Source organism: Trichoderma asperellum, chromosome 2 (assembly GCF_020647865.1).
Source record: "Trichoderma asperellum chromosome 2, complete sequence".
Taxonomy (NCBI): Eukaryota; Fungi; Ascomycota; class Sordariomycetes; order Hypocreales; family Hypocreaceae; genus Trichoderma; species Trichoderma asperellum.
This window is the reverse complement of record NC_089416.1, coordinates 4,737,516-4,757,343: the sequence shown is the minus strand read 5'-3', so window position 1 is coordinate 4,757,343 and position 19,828 is coordinate 4,737,516. Positions and strand designations below refer to the sequence as shown.

At 45.2% G+C, this 19,828-nt stretch overlaps 5 protein-coding genes across 5 annotated transcripts; 3 read left to right on the top strand and 2 right to left on the bottom strand.

The window, feature by feature from the left end:
• The first annotated feature begins 150 nt into the window (after positions 1–150).
• Positions 151–1,759, top strand: TrAFT101_003864 (uncharacterized protein). The gene is made up of 4 exons (XM_024901660.2): positions 151–266; positions 323–724; positions 780–1,061; positions 1,112–1,759. The coding sequence occupies exons 1-4, from the start codon at positions 245–247 to the stop codon at positions 1,294–1,296; spliced, it is 891 nt and encodes a 296-aa protein (XP_024766367.1). The 5' UTR covers positions 151–244; the 3' UTR covers positions 1,297–1,759.
• A 461-nt stretch (positions 1,760–2,220) lies between these two features.
• Positions 2,221–3,574, top strand: TrAFT101_003863 (uncharacterized protein). Its single transcript, XM_024898818.2, has 2 exons — positions 2,221–2,534; positions 2,586–3,574. The coding sequence occupies exons 1-2, from the start codon at positions 2,238–2,240 to the stop codon at positions 3,522–3,524; spliced, it is 1,236 nt and encodes a 411-aa protein (XP_024766368.2). The 5' UTR covers positions 2,221–2,237; the 3' UTR covers positions 3,525–3,574.
• A 938-nt stretch (positions 3,575–4,512) lies between these two features.
• Positions 4,513–5,423, bottom strand: TrAFT101_003862 (uncharacterized protein). Its single transcript, XM_024909273.2, has 2 exons — positions 5,013–5,423; positions 4,513–4,959 (listed from the first exon to the last, which is right to left on the bottom strand). Exons 1-2 carry the CDS (start codon positions 5,359–5,361, stop codon positions 4,841–4,843), a joined length of 468 nt encoding a protein of 155 aa, XP_024766370.1. The 5' UTR covers positions 5,362–5,423; the 3' UTR covers positions 4,513–4,840.
• A 1,382-nt stretch (positions 5,424–6,805) lies between these two features.
• TrAFT101_003861 (uncharacterized protein) lies at positions 6,806–8,143 on the bottom strand. The gene is made up of 2 exons (XM_024907304.2): positions 7,389–8,143; positions 6,806–7,328 (listed from the first exon to the last, which is right to left on the bottom strand). The coding sequence occupies exons 1-2, from the start codon at positions 7,891–7,893 to the stop codon at positions 6,841–6,843; spliced, it is 993 nt and encodes a 330-aa protein (XP_024766371.2). The 5' UTR covers positions 7,894–8,143; the 3' UTR covers positions 6,806–6,840.
• An 839-nt stretch (positions 8,144–8,982) lies between these two features.
• TrAFT101_003860 (NRPS) lies at positions 8,983–19,372 on the top strand. Its single transcript, XM_066127013.1, has 2 exons — positions 8,983–18,992; positions 19,053–19,372. The coding sequence occupies exon 1, from the start codon at positions 9,286–9,288 to the stop codon at positions 18,715–18,717; it is 9,432 nt and encodes a 3,143-aa protein (XP_065983121.1). The 5' UTR covers positions 8,983–9,285; the 3' UTR covers positions 18,718–18,992; positions 19,053–19,372.
• Positions 19,373–19,828: the final 456 nt, after the last annotated feature.

Sequence of the window (19,828 nt, the reverse complement as noted above, 5' to 3'; positions counted from 1 at the left end):
TTAGCTACTTCAAACTGTAGGGTTGATCTCATTCAGAATTGGATCCACCATGACGAAACGCACGCATCATTCCAGTATATTATGATATGTCACGATTAGGCTGTCGGAGAGATTAGGAGTTCGCCTTATAATTTCGGTATAGCATGAAATCGTGCTATATCGCAGCCATTCTACTATATTACCACTTGGTATTTTCGTCGCTCCAGGTGGATTCTGTTACCTGGGATTATCACATTCAACCACCATGACATCGCAATTCAAAGATGGTATGATTTTCTCCCAACACGTTCAGCACAGCTCTCTAACAACAGCATGTGAAAAGAGAAAAATATTCCTGTTTCTAAGCAGGAATTTCCGGGCAAGGACAAAGATATGCCCGAACCTACACCCGTTCGCGAGGAGCTGCCCGATGCCGGTGGAACAAGCACAACTTACAAGGCAGCAAATAAGCTCCAAGGCAAAAGAGCGCTCATAACTGGCGGTGATAGCGGCATAGGAGCAGCTACTGCAGTGTTATTTGCGAAGGAAGGCGCCATATCAACGATTGTTTATCTGCCTGAAGAAGAGCCAGATGCGCAAGATACTAAGAAACAGGTTGAGGCTCTTGGGGGAACCTGTTATTTATTCGCCACAGATCTTGTCAAAAAAGAGAATTGCCAAGACGCAGTTAATTTCTCCATGAAGAAAATGGGTGGAATTGATATTCTCTTCAATAATGCGGCATGTAAGCTCTTACATTGTTGATGAATTATGGAGCAAGCGCTGACTCCCCCTTCTAGATCAAATGATGGTTGAGGATATACTCGATCTGCCAGACGAACAGTGGATTCATACTTTCAACATCAACATGCACTCGTATTTTTTCATGGCAAAATATTCTCTCAAGCACATGAAGCGCGGGGATGTTATTATCAACAACGCTTCTATAAATGCATACATCGGCCGGCCAGACTTACTAGATTACACCTCTACTAAAGGAGGGATAATTTCCTTCACAAGAGGGCTGAGTAATCAGTACATCTCAAAAGGGATCAGAGTTAACGCTGTCGCACCAGGGCCAGGTAAGGACATGTGCCGAGAGCTCTTTGAGACATGCTGACGATAACCATAGTGTGGACTCCATTGATTCCTGCAACGATGAATGAAAAGGCACAAAAAGAATTCACCAGCCCTATGGGCCGACCAGCCCAGCCCTCTGAAATCGCGAGCTGCGTCGTCTTTCTCGCTTCAATGGACAGCTCTTGTGTCAGCGGACAGACCTTGCACTGCAACGGAGGAGTTGTGGTGAATGGCTGAACAGGAAACATTACCAGTTTAGGGGGGAGGTTCGGCTTAAATCTGAACATTGACCTCTGCTGTTCGTTGCCTTAAAGGGGAAATCCTGTTTTATTTCCCTCGCACGCTGGCCGAACTATCAGTGATTTGATAATCATTGAGATCTGGGTCGCCAGTCTACCCAAGAAAGCTGTAGAAAGCTGTGAGAAGAGGGGATTTTTTGACTTAATAGCAATTTGCAATTCCATGACAGGTCGAGTTTAGAGGTTATTGACACTAAGTTCAAATTATTAAAACACACAGCGATTATGAACAATTGGAGATGGTCTAAAACCTGGTAGTATTGTGTCTGGTAGGACTCTTCGAACATGTTTGAGCGAGTCACATCTATCAATATAAAACTAACAAGCAATTCAGAGCCATATACAGTAGTCTGATATTATTTCTTAACGTCTTATTCTTAACATAATTTGCAAATATTTGTACCCGAAGCTAGATCGACTATCGTAATCTTTGACAATCCTGAGAAAATGGGCAAACCAAGCTCTAATCAATGACGGCGAGAATAATGCTGACGTCACCCAACAAATTGTAAAGACCATTCCGATTGCTTACAAAACATCTATATCACGATGAATTGCAAACTGAGTAGCTATTATTTGTCCAGAAAGTTGCTGCTGCTTACTGTAGCTATATAGCGGTTCCGTCTCCACTGGTAGCTGTGGCAAGGACCCAGTGGTGAGGTCATCATGATATGTGATCTTGCATAGATCCTGTCAACGACGCTTCTGTTTCCACCGAATCTTCAAAGCTAGTCATAAGGGAACTGAATATTTATTCATGAAATTTTATCGCTCCTTTTCTAAACTGATTTATTAACCATTATCCTAAGCACGATATATATATATTTATACATATACCTGCCGAAAGCGTAAAAAAAAAGAGACGAAAATAGAATCGTCATGACAAGTGTATCAAGGCTGTTTCAATTAAGCGGAACTTGCAACAATTATCCTTGGGGAAAGAGAGGGCACCAGTCACTCGCAGCCCAACTCTGCAAAAAGACACCTGGAACCGACTTCGCTATAAATGATGATGAGTACTATTCCGAGTTGTGGTTTGGTGACTATCCAGACTTTCCAGCGAGAGACTTGGAAACGGGACAAACACTTGCAGAACTCTTAAAATCCAACGAGGAAAAATTGCTTGGTTCATATGCAGTGGAGAAATTTGGAAACAATCTTCCATTTCTACCAAAGGTAAGCCAGATATGTGTTCAAACAAGAGCAATAGCCTAATCTATGCATCAGATCCTTTCAATAGCCAAAGCTTTGCCGTTACAGATTCATCCAAATAAATCACTTGCGGCTAAACTTCATGAGAAAGACCCAGAAAAATTCTCAGATTCTAATCACAAGCCAGAGATTGCGGTGGCTCTGTCGCGATTTGAACTGTTTGCTGGCTGGAGAGAATTGAGCCAAATATCTCCTATGTTCAATATACCAAGTCTGCGGCGCTTCTTGCCTGAAGAGTCGAACACTTGGAATGAGAAAACCCTCCGAAATGTTGTCCGCGGAATATTGAAGGCAGATGAACAGACCATTCAAAATATCGAAAAGGATCTGAGGCAACAATCCCTAGAAGATATTCAAAAACTTGGCTATCCAAGCTCGACTTTTGAATTGATTCAGCGCTTGCAATCGCAATACTCTGCTACAGACCCAGGGTTGTTGATTGCAATTTTATGCATGAATTTCTTTGTATTGGAGCCTGGTGAAGCAATTTTCATCCCAACTGATGGTGTTCATTGCTATTTGTCGGGAGACATTGTGGAGTGCATGGCTCGTTCTAACAACATGCTCAGTGGTGGCCTTTGCCCAGTTGCCGACCGCGATAATGTTGATCTCTTCTGCGAGACCCTAAAAATTGATTCAAGTACACAAGCAGATAATCTGAAGTTACCGGCAAAGCCAAGTAAGGATGGTGCCAGTGGGTATACAATGGTGTATCAACCGCCCATTGGCGAGTTTGATTTGATTCGCATCGACATGCCGGTTGGAAAAGAGGAATTAATTTGGAATCACAAAGGCCCGACTGTAGCCATTGCGATTTCTGGGGAGGGTGTCGTTCTAGGCGATGGAAAGGAGCTTGCTGTTAAACCCGGGTTTATCTTCTTTATTGCGGCAGCGACTAATACGATGATAAGGGCTGATACTGCCCTACAGATTTTCGCTGCTGTATTACGTTAAATGGAAGATACGTACTCATAATCTAAGTAGTGTTCGCATTTGGAAATTTGGAGATCTTGGTTTATATTCGGGGATTATTTTCTGTACAGTACTTGAGAAGTAAACAATACCGGTTGCCTATTTAAAATTTTATATTCTCAATACTGCCAATCCTTTTCCGCCAGATCCTGTCGCACCTTGTTAAGCCCCGCTCGCTTCCAATTTTCCACATCGATCTCAACAATGAAGTAACTCTCGAACTGTTCCAAATCCCATTGACAGGGCTCAAAAATGTCAAAGAGTCCAACAAACGTGCCTGATGGTCCCCCAGTATGTGCAAACACAATGGCACACGCATTTTCAAAGCAACGCCATGTTATAATTGTGTTTAAAACTAGACTTTCATAGTTAAGGTTTAGTTTTAGGCCATAGGCGTGAGATTCGTCTAGCATCCAGCAGGTAGGGACGATGATGATATCTGCGCCATCTTCGAGGGAGAAATCAAATACGATGTGCTAAATAGTTGAGAGTCTCCTCCTAGGGGCCGCTTAGTCTTCTATCAACAGAAACCGTAGATTGGGTGGTAGCCGGATGTCGCTCAACAAACGTTCCCGGGTAAGCTCCCATGATTAGACGGAGTACTGATAAAGATTTCTCATTGTGAGGCTTGAAATAGTTATTGATTTTAAAGTGATAGAGTAAAGCCGAAGAAAAGAGGAAGAACGAAAAAAAGATTAAACGTCGAGTAATAAACGAGTTGAGCTCCTTGTTCAGCTGCTTAGCAGATGAACGTACATCCTTCAATAAAATCACCATCTCCATCAAGGACCTATGGATTACTGCCAATACAGAAACAACATGTAGTGATTAAAGAGTCTGGCATACGATTAAAGATTACTTGGAAGCTAGTAAACATACATCATACACGATTAGTTTTGCATTCAGCTGTGCCTTGTGCGTAGATTCAGCCATAATTTTACAATGTATGAGTTTAAAGATTCGTGATTTACACCTGGGTCGCTCTCCATATCAAGAATTAATCAATCTACATAAATGGTAACGGTTTGTGTAGTAATGTTTCATATAATGACCTTGATTGGCTAAGATAACCTAACGAATGGAGAGGTAGCTGAGTTGATGGGCCATAATGCCATTCAGCATTTGAGCCATTTACATAAGATAAGTCTGCTGCAAAATCTTTGAAATGAAGAGAGTGGGTTGCAATGAGGGGAACCAGAAGGGTAATTTCCACATAAACCGCCGGAACATACGGAATCTTTTATCTGGCATAAAGATTGATCTCTCACGCAAGCCTTCTTTCTAACACATCAGAGAAATCAGATGTCTTGAAGGATATTGTGAACGTGAAGGGTGTCGGCATAATTCTTCAGGTGGATGATCTTGCCGTTGTTGTCGAACTGGAAAGTCATCACAGATTCGTGGTTGAACGGCTTGCCTAACGAGGTCTTAGCACTTCGAGACTTGGTTAGTGCTCATGGAGTAACGCACCTGTGATAGTCGTCGCAGTAGCCTTTACCACAGCAGCAGCCCAGTCACTATCCGGGCCACCCCCGATCACTTGTAGGATTTGGCAATTGTGAGGCTTAGAGTAATCAATAACGTTGGGGATATCAGAAAGGCCTCCATCAACAATCTCTGTCTTGATTGTTTCAGCACCTTTCAACTGAGTTGCGTGCTGGAACTCATGGCCGTTGATGTGGAATTCAACGTTGTCGTGGAAGTGGTTAGTTATGTGTCCAGGCTGCTGAAGCTTTCCTGAGTTGCCTGCTTTCTCAGCAAGGTCTTGCGCGATGTGAGCCTCGAGGAGGTTTCTAATTTCTTGAGCGCTGGGAGCCATTGGAATTATAGCTAATGTAAGTTGGGATATTTATAAAGAAGAAGAGGAAGAGCGTTTGTAGTTTGGGCTTATGGTTATTGTTGGAATGTGCAAAAGAAATAGAGCTTGCTTCGGAGACGGGATCCTTATTATATAGGTTGATTTTCATTCAAACAGAAGCTTATGTTATAATCAACACTGAGGTTAGATGTACTCTGTTAGAAAGTGTACACTTGTGTTCCTCATTGGCAAGGTCTATAACCTGTCATAAGTGGCAGTGCAAGCATACCACACCACAAAGTAATGATAATTACGCAATAATATTAAAAAGAATAGAACTGAATTAAAAAAATACATTTTTGTTCAGTTCAAGATAGCAGAGTATACAATTTATCTTTTATTACTCATTCTTATTATTACACTACTCTAGAACGGGATATGATTTACTACACGTGTTATATTTCTTTGAAATATTAAGCAAATATGAGACTATGTTGAAATAAATGTCAAGAAGTAAATCGATGAGTCTGTTAGTGTACAAGTTAGAGGAAAATTGTTGTAAAATCTGAGATATGATCCTTTTCTCAGCTCTCAGCATGTTAATCCCGCGGCCTGTTACAAGCACTTGTTGACGTCTTTCCCTTTTTTGTTCAGCTGTACAACAAACCTATTCTTTTCCTCATCCAGGCAAGGTCTCTTCCTCCTGCAGCACAAAGCTGGCTCTTGACAACCTCTTTCTTCTTTCGTTTGAGGATATAAGAGTGTTATTGGTGCTTACCCCTCTTACTGGTAACTGCAATATCTTCGTGTTCGTTCTTTCAGCTATGATAATACTACTGCTCCTTTCTTCATTGGTCTATGAAGGAGTTGTGTGCTTGGTTTGTGGCGGGCTGAGCGATAGACCAAGGATTATTTTCGAGTCTGCCTCATCGTGGGGGCGGTGAAGGTGAGTAATGGGGTTGGCCATAATGCCATAATGGCATAATGCCGTAGATGCCGTCAATGCCGTAGATGCCGTGAGGCTTTAAATCCTGTTTGTAGCTTGGAGTCATAGAAATTAGGGGCTGAAACATGGGTAAGAGACGTGATACTACAGGTCCAATAATAGTAGAGCATGCATATGCATATGCACACTACGCGCCGGCACTAGTTCGAGTATGATTTTCATCACCACACATCTTCATCTCCAATCTCACACCCTATGACCTAGATCCGTCATCAACAATAAGCATTCCACAGGTCTTTTACATAAGCTATTCCAAATGTAGAGTGCCATAATCGGGAAAGCCTGTATATGTATCAGAAATAGATTATTTCCTTTCCTAGATAGCAAATTGGCGACATTCTTGTTCTTTGACGTCTTACATATGCCGCATATACATTGTGCAATCGTAGTAAACTTCAGAATATCAAAATAAATGATCGAAAAAGTAATGAGCGAAATAAGAAATAAAATGGGCATTAAATATGTATTAACTATTATCGTTTCGATGATGAAATTCAAAGAACAGAGTTGATGATCTTTCCTGCTACAAAACTCTCGAGCGTCTCCTTGATACTCAGTTGTAGGTTTTCCAAGCACGTACCTCCATACCATGCAACATGTGGTGAGAGCGTCAAGTTGCTAGGACACTCTCGAATGAGCTGGCAGTCCTCCTTAGTCGCTGGCTCGTTTACAAAGACATCTGTGGCGGCAGCGTATATCCATTTTTCCTTCAATGCTTTGAGAAGCGCCGCCTCATTCATGACACCTCCTCGTGCCACGTTAACTACAATGCTATCTGGTCTCATGGTTCTGAGTTCGGGTTCTGAAATCATATTACTCGACTCTTCGTCGAGCGGGCACGCGAGTAACAGCACCGTACAAGTTTTCATTACTTCCTCGAACGGCAACCTTCCGGATCTTATTCTACCAGCTGCTGCAGACTTTCTCTCAGCGATCAATACCGACATCCCTAGTGCCTTTCCTATAGCCTCGGCATATTTACCTCAATCTTGGTTAGTATACCATCGCTCTTATTTGCAATATTTTACTTTGCAGCACTTACCTATAGCTCCATACCCGATAATTCCCAATATTTCATGCCTCAAAACCCGTGGAAGTTGCGGATACAAGTGGAACACATTCTTCTCTCGAGGCCAAGCCTCAGCCTCGAGTGTAACGCGGTGCAGGTCAACAACCTGGCGCTTGGCAGCCATATATAAGGCGAAGGCATGCTCGGCGACGGACTCAGCATTGGCACCAGGCGCATTGCACACGGTGATACCGCGTGCCCGACATGCTTTCTTATCAGCGATATCAGTGCCAGTAGTCATGAAGGCGACCAGCTCCAGGCGCAAGCAAGCGGCAATAATGCGAGCTGAAATGGGCACACGCGATGTGATGATGATAGTAGCGTCGCGAACACGCTCGATGATCAGATCTTCACCAATAGTATTCTGATACTCCACGTACTCGTGCGTGAAGTCAAATTTGGGGACCGGACAGGTGTAGGCATCTAGACAAACAACTTTATGATGTTCGTCACCTCGTCGAGGTGTGAGCGAGCCCATGGTAACTGCCACTCTCAAATTTGCCAAATACGTTCAATCGGAGAGTATTAGACAGAGACTGCCTGATGGCAGCACCAAGTGATAAGTTGACTTGTGTTTAATATCCGCCAAATTGACAATCGTCTACTAGCCAGTCCGAGTGGGAAGGGAGCTCGCAAATCTTGATCAGGGCAGATACAGCAAGTATACATACCTACCAATGGTCAAGATAAGATTAAAGTTCATTCGTTAAGCCAGCCAAAAGGGTTGTCAAGATATTTCTGCACCACTAACATCACCCCCGGAGTGGCATATAGTGTATGGCTTATAGCCTGGGAAGGCTGTGTTCAATACGGGATATGACAGCTAATAGTTTCTGCAGACACATCTTTGGTGAAGGATTGGGGCACTACACCCACGGACTATCCCTGTTGTATTGCTAAAATATTCAGCTAGCCACTTGGTAGCTGAATCGACCTAAATGCAACACTCAAGACGTTAGTAGCAAGCTGAGCAGGCATTTTTACCCCGCCACTGCTGTCAGCCCTTCGTTGAGCTCTAATTCAACTGCCAGCTGTCAGCCAACGGCCCGTCCCTGGGTGAAGTGGGAGGTGTGGAGCGAGCGATTTATAAATCTTATCGTTTCTATGTTCGCGCCTAGCCCAAGTTGGGTAATATTTACGTTATATATGAGGATATTATTAGCATTTTCATCATGCTCAATCTTTAAGTATAACAGTATTTTTTTTCTTAATACCAATAAACGTGTATATGCCCATAGTAAAATACCCTTATTGCTTCACGCTAAACTATTGTTTGACCAGTTTCTTTGTCCGTTATGTATGGGCTCATATGTTCTGTAGACAATGCCTAAATAATAGTTCATAGAAGACTATAATAGTATAGAAAGATTGTCAACAGCAGGCAAACCAAAAGATTGGTCAGTGCTAGCAGCTCAAAATTACACTGCCTCTTACAGCAGCTTATGATGATTGCCGTATGACACATACCTCGGGGCTTTTGAGGGTTGTGGATAGGGGTGACAGTATATTAAGGCGGCAACATACAACCGTTAGAAATCCTAAGAGGGGATAGTCATTCAACACTACAACGCAAAATTATTACCCCTTCATAATACGCTAGAACGAGAACGTAAACTGGAACTGAAACTTACTTGAAAATTCTCGTTCGAGGCAAAACTTGAATTATTCCTTGAGCACTTCGTTTATTATAATCAAACATCCTTATATATTGTTCGAATAAGACATTTGAAGGCTTGTTGATGCACTGCCGTTTTTGGGGCTCAGCTATATTCATTTACGGAAAGTCATTGCGATTATCAAGCAGGGAATAGCCTATTAGCAACACATATCTATCTTCGTATAGGATACCGACATAACATCCCTCAACAATATGGATGTTGGGCAACAAAATCTGAAAGCTGCACCACTCCTGGTGTTTGATGATGCTGGCAAGCCTTGTGACGGTGATTACGAGCAAGCAACTGAGCATCTCGGCTTGGATCGAGGTAAAATTGAGAATATTCTGCCATGCACACCTTTTCAAATTGATGTGATGGATTGTGCTGTTTCAGACGGGAAACACGCTATTGGTCATGTTGTTTACGAGATTCCAAGAAGCGTTGACACCCAGCGCCTCTCCGCAGCTTGGAAGGAGGTTATTCGCCAAACTCCAGCCTTGAGGACCTGTATATTTAAATCAGAAGTTGGAGATTCTTTTCAAGTTGTGCTAGCAGAGAGTTACTTCTCGTGGATGCATTCTACATGCATCAATATGAAAGAAGCAATCATACGTGACGAGCAAGCTGTTGCTATGATAGGACCGCGTTGCAATCGATACGTCATTCTCGAAGACCTCGACACAAAGCAAAGACTGCTTCTCTGGACATTCAGCCATGCTTTAGTGGATACCAGCCTACAACAACGAATCCTTCAACGGGTTCTCACGGCCTACGAGGGCGGAGAAATTCAATACTCTAACTGGTCTGAAGCGTTGCTGAACCCTCAGGCCGGGAATGTGGAACGCGCGGCTCAGCTTTGGCGGCAACACCTTGACGGCTTGGATGCCTCTGTGTTTCCTCCTCTGCCGTCCCATTTGTCTACGCCCCATCCTAATACGTATGTAGAGCATCGCATCTCATACCTTGGTCCAGCCCAACAAAAGTGGTCCAACGCAGTTGTCTGCCGAGCCGCGCTTGCAGTTCTTATATCTCGCTTCACCCACTCTCCGGAGGCACTTTTTGGTGTTGTGATGAAGCGGTCTCACAAATTAGAAGAGCAAGTTGATGGCCCGACACAAACAATAGTACCCATGCGTGTGCTTTGCGCCCCTCATCAATCTGTACCAGAAGTTATACAGACGATCACTGACCATGATCATGCCATGTACGAGATTGAACAAGTCGGACTTTGTAACATCCGCCGCATTGGAGACGACGGGTCTGCTGCTTGTGAGTTCCAAACGGTGCTTCTAGTAACTGATAGTGATGCTCCACAAGCGCCCAGTTGCGAGATTCTCCAAAATATAGAAGAATCAAATATATTCTTGCCATGCACCAATCGTGCCCTTCTACTCAGCTGCCAGATGGGTGGCGACTCGGCATTACTGGGGGCACGTTATGATCAGAGTGTGATTGATCATTCTCAGATGGCTCGTTTCCTGAGACAGTTGGGATTCTTAATCCAGCAATTTCAAAATCATGTGGAGCATCTTCCTCTTGTGGGACACCTAGACGTCATAACGCCAGAGGACCGCGTGGAGATCGAGGGCTGGAACTCGGGACGCTTAGAGGCACAGGATGCCTTGATACACGATGTAATATCTAAGAAAGCTGCCGACGCTCCAGATAACATGGCAGTCTCTGCTTGGGATGGGGAGTGGACTTACGCCGAACTGGACAGTGTATCATCCCGTCTGGCCGCATATATCCAATCCCTTAATCTGGGCCAAGGACAGACAATATTGCCACTCTGCTTTGAGAAGTCAAAATGGGTCATAGCTAGCATGCTTGCTGTTCTTAAAGTTGGTCGGACATTTACACTTATCGACCCATGCGATCCACCGGCTAGAATGGCCCAGGTCTGTCGACAAACTGGTGCTACTGTCGCTCTCACCTCCAAGCTTCACAGCAACACTATATGCACTGTCATTGACCGCTGTATTGTAATCAGCGATTCTTTTCTTCGGTCACTGCCCCTTGATAAAGACCAGCTGAAACCAACGGTGAAGCCTCACGACTTGGCCTATGTCATCTTCACGTCTGGTAGCACAGGGGAACCAAAAGGAATTATGATTGAGCATGGTGGATTTGTGTCCTGTGCTATCAAGTTTGGCCCCGCATTAGGAATCAATGACCATACCCGTGCTCTTCAGTTTGCGTCGTATGCATTTGGTGCCTGCTTGGTAGAAATCGTGACGGTTCTGATGCATGGTGGTTGCGTCTGTATTCCTTCTGATGAGGATCGTATGAATAGTGTCCCGGATTTCATCGGGAAGAGCAATATCAACTGGGTGATACTGACTCCTTCGTATATCGGTACACTGCAGCCTGACAATGTCTCAGGACTACAAACATTGGTGTTGGTCGGAGAACCGATATCAGCATCGATTAGAGATATTTGGGCCTCTCGAGTTCAGCTCCTACACGCCTATGGCCAGAGTGAGAGCTCAACGATATGTAGCGTTACAAGAGTAACTCCATCAACTCTTGAGCCAAACAATATCGGTCGCACTGTAGGCGCCCGCTCCTGGATTGTCGACCCGAACGAGCCTAATAACCTTGCTCCAATTGGTTGTGTTGGCGAGCTGGTAATTGAAAGTCCAGGAATTGCTCGTGAGTATATTGTTGCTCTGCCGCCGGATAAGTCGCCTTTTTTCGTGACGGCCCCAGCTTGGTACCCTACCAGACCGCTCTCTGGCTGTTTTAAGTTCTATAAGACTGGAGATCTCGTCCGTTACAGATCTGATGGTACTGTTGTCTGCCTTGGACGCAAAGATTCGCAGGTTAAAATCCGAGGGCAGCGCGTGGAAATCAGCGAAGTGGAAGCCCGCCTACGACAGCAACTACCCGGTCATATTACGCCTGTGGCTGAAGCTGTCAAAACTTCGGAGCTTTCCAGTGGCAAGACTTTGATTGCATTCTTGATAGGGGCGTCGCAACGCGAAGAGAACAGTGCCTTCGTTGTACCCACGATAGATGCTCACATCCTTGACCACAGTGCAACCAAGGAGATAAACGCGACACTGCAACTAGCCCTTCCCCAGTATTCAATCCCATCATACTATATTGTTATGAAGACTCTGCCTCGTACAGCCACGGGGAAAGCAGATAGAAAAACCCTTCGGTCTATTGCTAGCAAACTATTAACTGAACTGGCTCAAAATACCATATCTCTGCGAAGCGAAAAGTTTGGATCACCGGCAACTACTACAGAAATCAAATTAAGAGAGTTTTGGTACCAAGGTTTAAATCTTGATCCAACTTCTAAAATGGACGGAGCAAGTTTCTTTGAGCTAGGTGGAGATTCTATTGCTGCGATTAAGATGGTAAACATGGCCAGGTTGGCCGGCATCTCGCTAAAAGTATCCGATATATTCCAAAATCCTACGCTTGCCGATCTTTCAGATGTAATCGGACGAGACTCTACACCATACACGTCAATCCCAATTACAAACTATGGCGGACCTGTTGAACAGTCTTTTGCTCAAGGCCGCCTGTGGTTCTTAGACCAGCTGGAGCTCGGCGCTTCGTGGTATCTCTTACCATACGCTGTTCGCATGCGTGGGCCGCTGCAAATTGATACGTTGAGAGTTGCTCTAGTAGCCCTAGAACAACGACATGAGACTCTGCGGACGACATTTGAGGAGCAAAACGGTGTAGGAGTTCAAGTTGTTCATGCGAATATCTTTCGGGAGCTGAAGATGACCGATTTGTCAGACGACCAAAATGATAGTTATCTGCAGCTGCTACAACAAGAGCAGACCACTCCATTTAATCTGGCATCCGAGGCAGGATGGAGGGTATCACTCATGCGGCTTGGAGAAAACGACCATGTACTTTCAATTGTCATGCATCATATAATCTCTGACGGTTGGTCTACTGACATTTTACGCCAAGAACTGGGCCAATTCTATGCTGCCGCTCTCCAGGGCCGTGACCCCCTGTCAATGGTGAGCCCTCTCCCAATCAACTATCGCGACTTTTCTATATGGCAAAAGCAGGATGAGCAGGTGGTCGAACAGCAGAAACAGCTGGAATACTGGACCAACCAGCTTTTAAATAGCTCTCCGGCCGAATTCTTGATTGATTTCCCCCGGCCGACTATACTGTCTGGCAAGGCAGGCTACGTGCCAGTCACTATCGATGGCGATCTGTATATGAAGCTCCGAGAATTCTGCAAAGTACACCAAATGACTGCCTTTACCGTGCTGCTGGCGGCGTTCCGAGCAGCTCATTATCGCCTTACCGGGACTGAAGACGCCGTCATTGGCACACCCATTGCTAATCGAAATCGGCGGGAGCTGGAAAACATTATCGGTTTCTTTGTTAACACTCAATGTATGCGAATCACTGTTGACAGTGATGATACGTTTGAAACACTGGTACGACAGGTCCGGTTGACGGCGACAGCAGCGTTTGAGCACCAAGATGTCCCCTTTGACCGCGTGGTTTCAGCACTACTACCTGGCTCAAGAGACTTGTCTCGGAACCCGCTGGCCCAGATTATGTTTGCGGTTCATTCTCAAAAGGACTTTGGAAGGTTCGAGTTGGAAGGCCTTGAAGCAGAACCCCTATTGAATCAGGTATATACCAGGTTCGACATAGAGTTTCACCTATTCCAAGAGACGGACAGCTTAAGCGGAAATTTGGTTTTCGCGGCAGATCTATTCAAACTTGAGAATATCCGCAATGTGACCAGTGTATTCTTCGAAATACTGCGTCAAGGTCTCTCTCAGCCCCAAACCCCAGTCGCAGTTATCTCGTTTGCCGATAGTGTTATGGAGCTGCGCAATATGGGCCTACTTGAGATCGAGAAGACTAGATATCTCCGTAATGCAAGCATAGCTGATGTCTTCCGCACCCAAGTGGCTGCTAGCCCCCACGCTTTTGCCGTTGTCGGCTCGTCATCTCGCCTCACCTACGCTGAGTTGGACCATCAATCTGACAAGGTCGCGATTTGGCTCTGCCAGCGTAACATGGCAGCTGAGACTTTGGTTGGAGTGTTAGCGCCACGGTCATGCGAGACAGTCATTGCCATTCTCGGCATTCTGAAAGCAAATCTTGCATATCTACCTCTCGACGTGAATTCTCCTGTCGCCCGCCTAAACGGGATACTATCTGCATTGCCGCAGCATAAGTTAGTCTTACTCGGTTCTGAGGTCACTGCTCCGGAGGTTCAGGTACCTGGTGTGGAGCTGGCAAAAATCAGCGACACATTGATAGAACGTCGCGATGTAGATGATATGGGTGGTCATGCAGACACATTTTCACCAGGTCCATCAGCGACAAGCCTTGCATATGTGATCTTTACATCCGGGTCAACTGGAAAGCCTAAAGGCGTTATGATTGAGCATCGTAGCGTTATAAGACTTGTCAAGGAGACAAGAATAATATCCAAGTTCCCATTAGCGGTGAGAGTGGCTCATCTATCCAGCATCGCCTTTGACGCCGCTACCTGGGAGATCTTTGCGGCACTCTTGAATGGTGGAACGCTAGTGTGCATTGATTATATGACCACTTTAGACAGCAAAGAACTCGAGGCTGTATTTGCTCAAGAACAAGTCAATACGGCTTTGATTACACCGGCGTTGCTTAAGCAGTGTCTAGCCAATATTCCTTCCACACTAAATGGGCTAGAGGTCCTTGTTATAGGTGGTGATAGGCTCGATGGCCAGGATGCAATCGCAGCGCAAGCACTTGTACGGGTTTGTGTCTTTAATGCGTATGGTCCAACGGAGAATGGAGTGATAAGTACTGTTTATAACGTCGTCAAGAGTGACTCATTCATTAATGGAGTTCCCATTGGCAGAGCCATCAGCAACTCCGGGGCCTATATCATGGACAGTTGTCAGCAGATAGTCCCTATCGGTGTAATAGGAGAGCTTGTTGTCACTGGAGATGGGCTCGCACGAGGATATACCGACTCAAACCTAGATTCAGACCGCTTTGTTCAAGTTACTATTGGTGGCGAAGTCATGAGGGCATATCGAACTGGTGATCGAGCGCGATGCCGTGTAGGGGACGGCCAAATTGAGTTCTTTGGCCGTATAGACCAACAATTCAAGATTCGAGGCCACCGCATTGAGCCAGCCGAAGTAGAGCGTGCCATTCTTAGCCAGGACTCAGTCCGAGATGCTGTCATAGTCATCCGGGATCAAGAGGGTCAAGAGCCGGAAATGGTTGGTTTTGTTGCGACCCAAGGCGACGACCACTCCGCCGAGCAGGAGGAAGCTGGTAGCCAAGTCGAAGGATGGAAAGAGTTTTTCGAAAGCAACACTTATGCCGATATTGACACCATCGGGCAATCTGCTGTTGGCAACGATTTTAAGGGCTGGACGTCTATGTACGACGGGAATGAGATTGACAAGACTGAGATGCAGGAGTGGCTTGACGACACCATACGCACGCTTCTTGATGGTCAGACACCAGGTCACGTACTCGAGATAGGTACTGGCAGTGGCATGATCTTGTTCAATCTTGGTGCGGGACTACAAAGCTACGTAGGTCTTGAACCATCTAAGTCAGCGGTTACATTTGTTACCAAGGCAATTAAGACCATACCAGCTCTTAAAGGAAAGGCCAACGTACATGTTGGTTCAGCGACAGACGTGGGTCAACTGAGTGAACTCTATCCAGAATTGGTAGTACTCAACTCGGTAGTTCAGTATTTCCCTTCGTCTGAGTACTTGGAGCAGGTTGTAGACACTCTGGTTCGGATGCCGGGCGTTAAACGCCTTTTCTTTGGTGATATACGATCGCACGCAACGAATAAACAATTTCTCGCTGCTCGAGCGTTACATGAGTTGGGTGACAAGTCAACTAGAGGTGCTGTACGTCAGAGAATGATGGAAATGGAAGAACGTGAAGAGGAGCTGCTTGTTGACCCGACCTTCTTTACGATGCTTGAAAAGAGGTATCCCAATCATATCAAGCACATCGAGATCCTTCCGAAGAAAATGCAGGCGACAAACGAGCTTAGCGCGTACCGCTATGCGGCAATGATACACATACGCGGCCCCGAGGAGCAAGACCAACCCGTGTATCAGATCAACATGAACGAATGGATCAACTTTGAAGAATCACGGATGGACTATCAAGATCTTCTCGGACTTCTGAGGGACTCGACAGATGCCCTGACCGTCGCCATTAGCAATATCCCGTATAGCAAAACCATTTTTGAGAGACATATAATTGACTCTCTCGATAAAGAAAGTGGAAATAAAGATGCCCCAAACCTGCTGGACGGTGCGGCCTGGATCTCAGCCGTCCGCACTGATACCGAAAGCTGCTCATCTCTTTCCGTAACTGACCTTGTGCAGCTTGGAGAAGAGGCCGGCTTCCGTGTTGAGGTCAGCGCAGCACGGCAATGGTCTCAAAGTGGCGCACTTGACGCTGTCTTCCACCGCTATGATTTATGTACCCAAAAGGGGAACCGTGCTCCAATCCGCTTCCCGAATGATAACCACGCTCGAGGATTGGCCAATCTTACAAACCGACCTCTACAGCGGCTACAGAGTCGTCGGCTCGTATCACAGATCCGCGAGAAGCTGCGGTCGCTGCTCCCATCGTACATGATCCCATCTCGCATTGTGGTGATAGACGAGATGCCTCTCAATGCTAATGGCAAAGTTGATAGAAAAGAGCTTACGCGAAGAGCCCAAGCTGCAGTTCAGAAATTCCAGGAAAGGCCTGAACAGGTGCTTCCACTCAACGAAATAGAGGTGGTGTTATGTGAGGAGTTTGCGGAGGTGTTCAGCATCCAAGTCGGAATCAACGACCACTTCTTTAAACTTGGTGGGCACTCTCTCTTGGCAACAAAGCTTACTGCACGTATCGGCCGTCGGCTGAATACCCGCGTGTCAGTGAAGGATATCTTCGACCAGCCCGTGATTGCTGATCTCGCAGCTACCATACGCCGAGAATTAAATATACACAGCTCTCTGTCCATACCGTCGTACAGTGGGCATGAGAAGCAGATGGTATCTGCACAAGTGCCCCCCCGTAACGAAATAGAAACCGTGCTGTGTGAGGAATTTTCTTATGTGCTTGGCATCGATATTGGCATTACTGATCACTTTTTCGACCTTGGTGGACATTCTCTGATGGCTACAAAGCTCGCTTCTCGTATCAGCCGCCGACTAGAAGCGCGTGTATCAGTCAAAGATATCTTCGATCACCCAGTTCCCGTCCATCTCGCGGCAAAGATTGAGCTTACTCAGCCAGGGAACTACGAAGTGGCCAACGGTGTACAGGCGGTTAACAACACTTCATTCGAGCTACTCCCTCTGGAGGATCCGCTAACATTCATCCAAAGTGAGATTTCACCCCAGCTTGAGTATTCTCACGATACAATCCAAGACGTCTATCCTGCTACGCAAATGCAGCGACTCTTCCTCTTCAATCCCACAACGGGCCAACCACGAACCCCAACGCCTTTTTTCGTGGACTTCCCATCTAATTCTAACTGTGCAAGTCTGGCGGCGGCTTGTAAATCTCTAGTCGAACATATCGATATTTTCAGAACGGTATTCTTGGAAGTGGCGGGCGACCTATATCAAATTGTTCTGAAGCATCTTGATTTGGCCATCGAGATAATCGAAACAGAGGAAAATATCAACAGTGCAACCCGTGCATTTCTGGATATGGATTTACGACAGCCTATCCGCCTAGGACAACCGCTAATACGCATTGCCATTTTCAAGGCGCAAACATCACCACTACGAATAATACTTCGAATGTCTCATGCCTTATATGACGGGTTAAGCTTGGAGCACATTGTACGCTCTCTTCATATTCTGTACAGCGGCGGCACCCTTCCAACACCGCCCCAGTTCGCTCGGTATATACAGCATATAGCTGAGAGTCGTAAAGACGGTTATGATTTCTGGCGCTCTGTTCTTCAAAATTCGTCAATGACTGTCATTAAAGATACCAATGACAGTTCTCACCAAGAAGAAGTCGCTTCTGCCGGGACTTATCACGCGTCAAAGGTCATCAGCGTTCCTTTTCAGGCTAATGCAGACAGCAGCATCACACCTGCAACGGTTTTTACCACTGCCTGTGCTTTAGTACTAGCGAAAGAGGCCGACTCAAGTGATGTGGTCTTCGGTCGAATCGTATCCGGACGACAAGGCTTGCCTGTATCTTGCCAAAATATCATTGGTCCCTGTACTAATGAAGTGCCAGTGCGCGCCTGTATTGATTGGGATACAGACAAGAGAATATTGCTTCGCAAGATGCAAGACCAATATCTCGATAGCTTGTATTTCGAGACTCTAGGGTTCGATGAAATTAAGAAGAATTGCACAAACTGGTCAGCAGAAATTACAAACTACAGCTGTTGCATCGCCTACCAGAACTTTGACTACCATCCTGATAGTCAAATGAACGAACAACGGGTTCAGATAGGAGTTTTATCGCGAGATATCGATGCTACAAAGGAAGTACCTTTGCACGATCTAGTAATATCAGGAGAGGCTGAACTGGAGGGACCTTACTTACATGTTACTGTTGCCGCTAACAGGCAAGTTTGTGAAGAAGGGAGGGTGAAACGCATACTTGAAGAGCTCTGCGAAACGATTAATGCCCTGAATCTAGCTCTATGAATTCCTTGAATTACTATTACCAAGCTAGTTAATAAAAAGGCTTCATTCTCTCATTGGATAGTTCTATTCAACCTAGAAACTACCAGTTGAGAGAGCGTTCGCCGTCCTTATTTTTCAGATTCAAGACTCCAAGCAGCTTAATCGAAGCAATGTTGCGGATGGGGTACTTAGAAAAGGTCGCCAGCGCTGAGTCTATCCAATATAGATCGGTCTATGGTGAAGATTTTTATCTGGAAAGGTTCTTTTCAGTCAATATCATACAATTGCCTAAATAGGTATATTTATTTCTACTATTAATCTGTGTACGCCGAGTCATGGTTTACTAATGCATATAGAGCTTCGGAGTAGATCCAATCTAGAAGCAGAGCAGTGGGGCATCACGCCTTTGATCATCAGATAAGATATGTCAACGATCAAAAGTGGCTCTTAGCACAGTGGAAGCTGAAAAATGCTATTCAATTATCTCCGAATCTAGCAGGTTTTAGCACCGGACATACTTCGCGCTTATCAGATCGTGGGAATTGAGCGCAAAGGAACATGTCACATTATGAAGCAACCTTTTCTTCTTTCTTCTTTTATGACCACTTTCAATTGCGAGGCTTCGACTAGGAATTAATTGTATTTTCTTTGTAAATACATTCATCACTCTATTTGTGTAGAAAACATCACGGATTTGAAATGGCAAAAGGCTGTGGAGTGTCATTAGAGAGAAGGCGAGGCTTCCGTTGAGAAATTATAGCTATATCAATATGAGTATATCTTCAAATACTTTCTGGCTTATTTCAATTACCCACTTCGGATAAATTTGTCTACTAGCTCCTTCTTATTGTTATTATTAAAGATTCTGGACCCTCCGCAACTCGGACACTATAAAGTCGCCCTTTATCCCTTCATAGAGAACGAATTCTGCATCCACTACAACTGAGATTGTCCGGTACCCATTATATCCTAGAGTATATCGGCAATTTATAATATACTGAGAAAATTTCGCGTCCTATTTTTAATCGATATCTTGTATTTACGGACAAGCAATGGACAAGACCGAGATTTCTGAAAATCAAGCATCATGCCAAGATGTGGCCAAACTACCACAAAAAGAATATTCCAATAT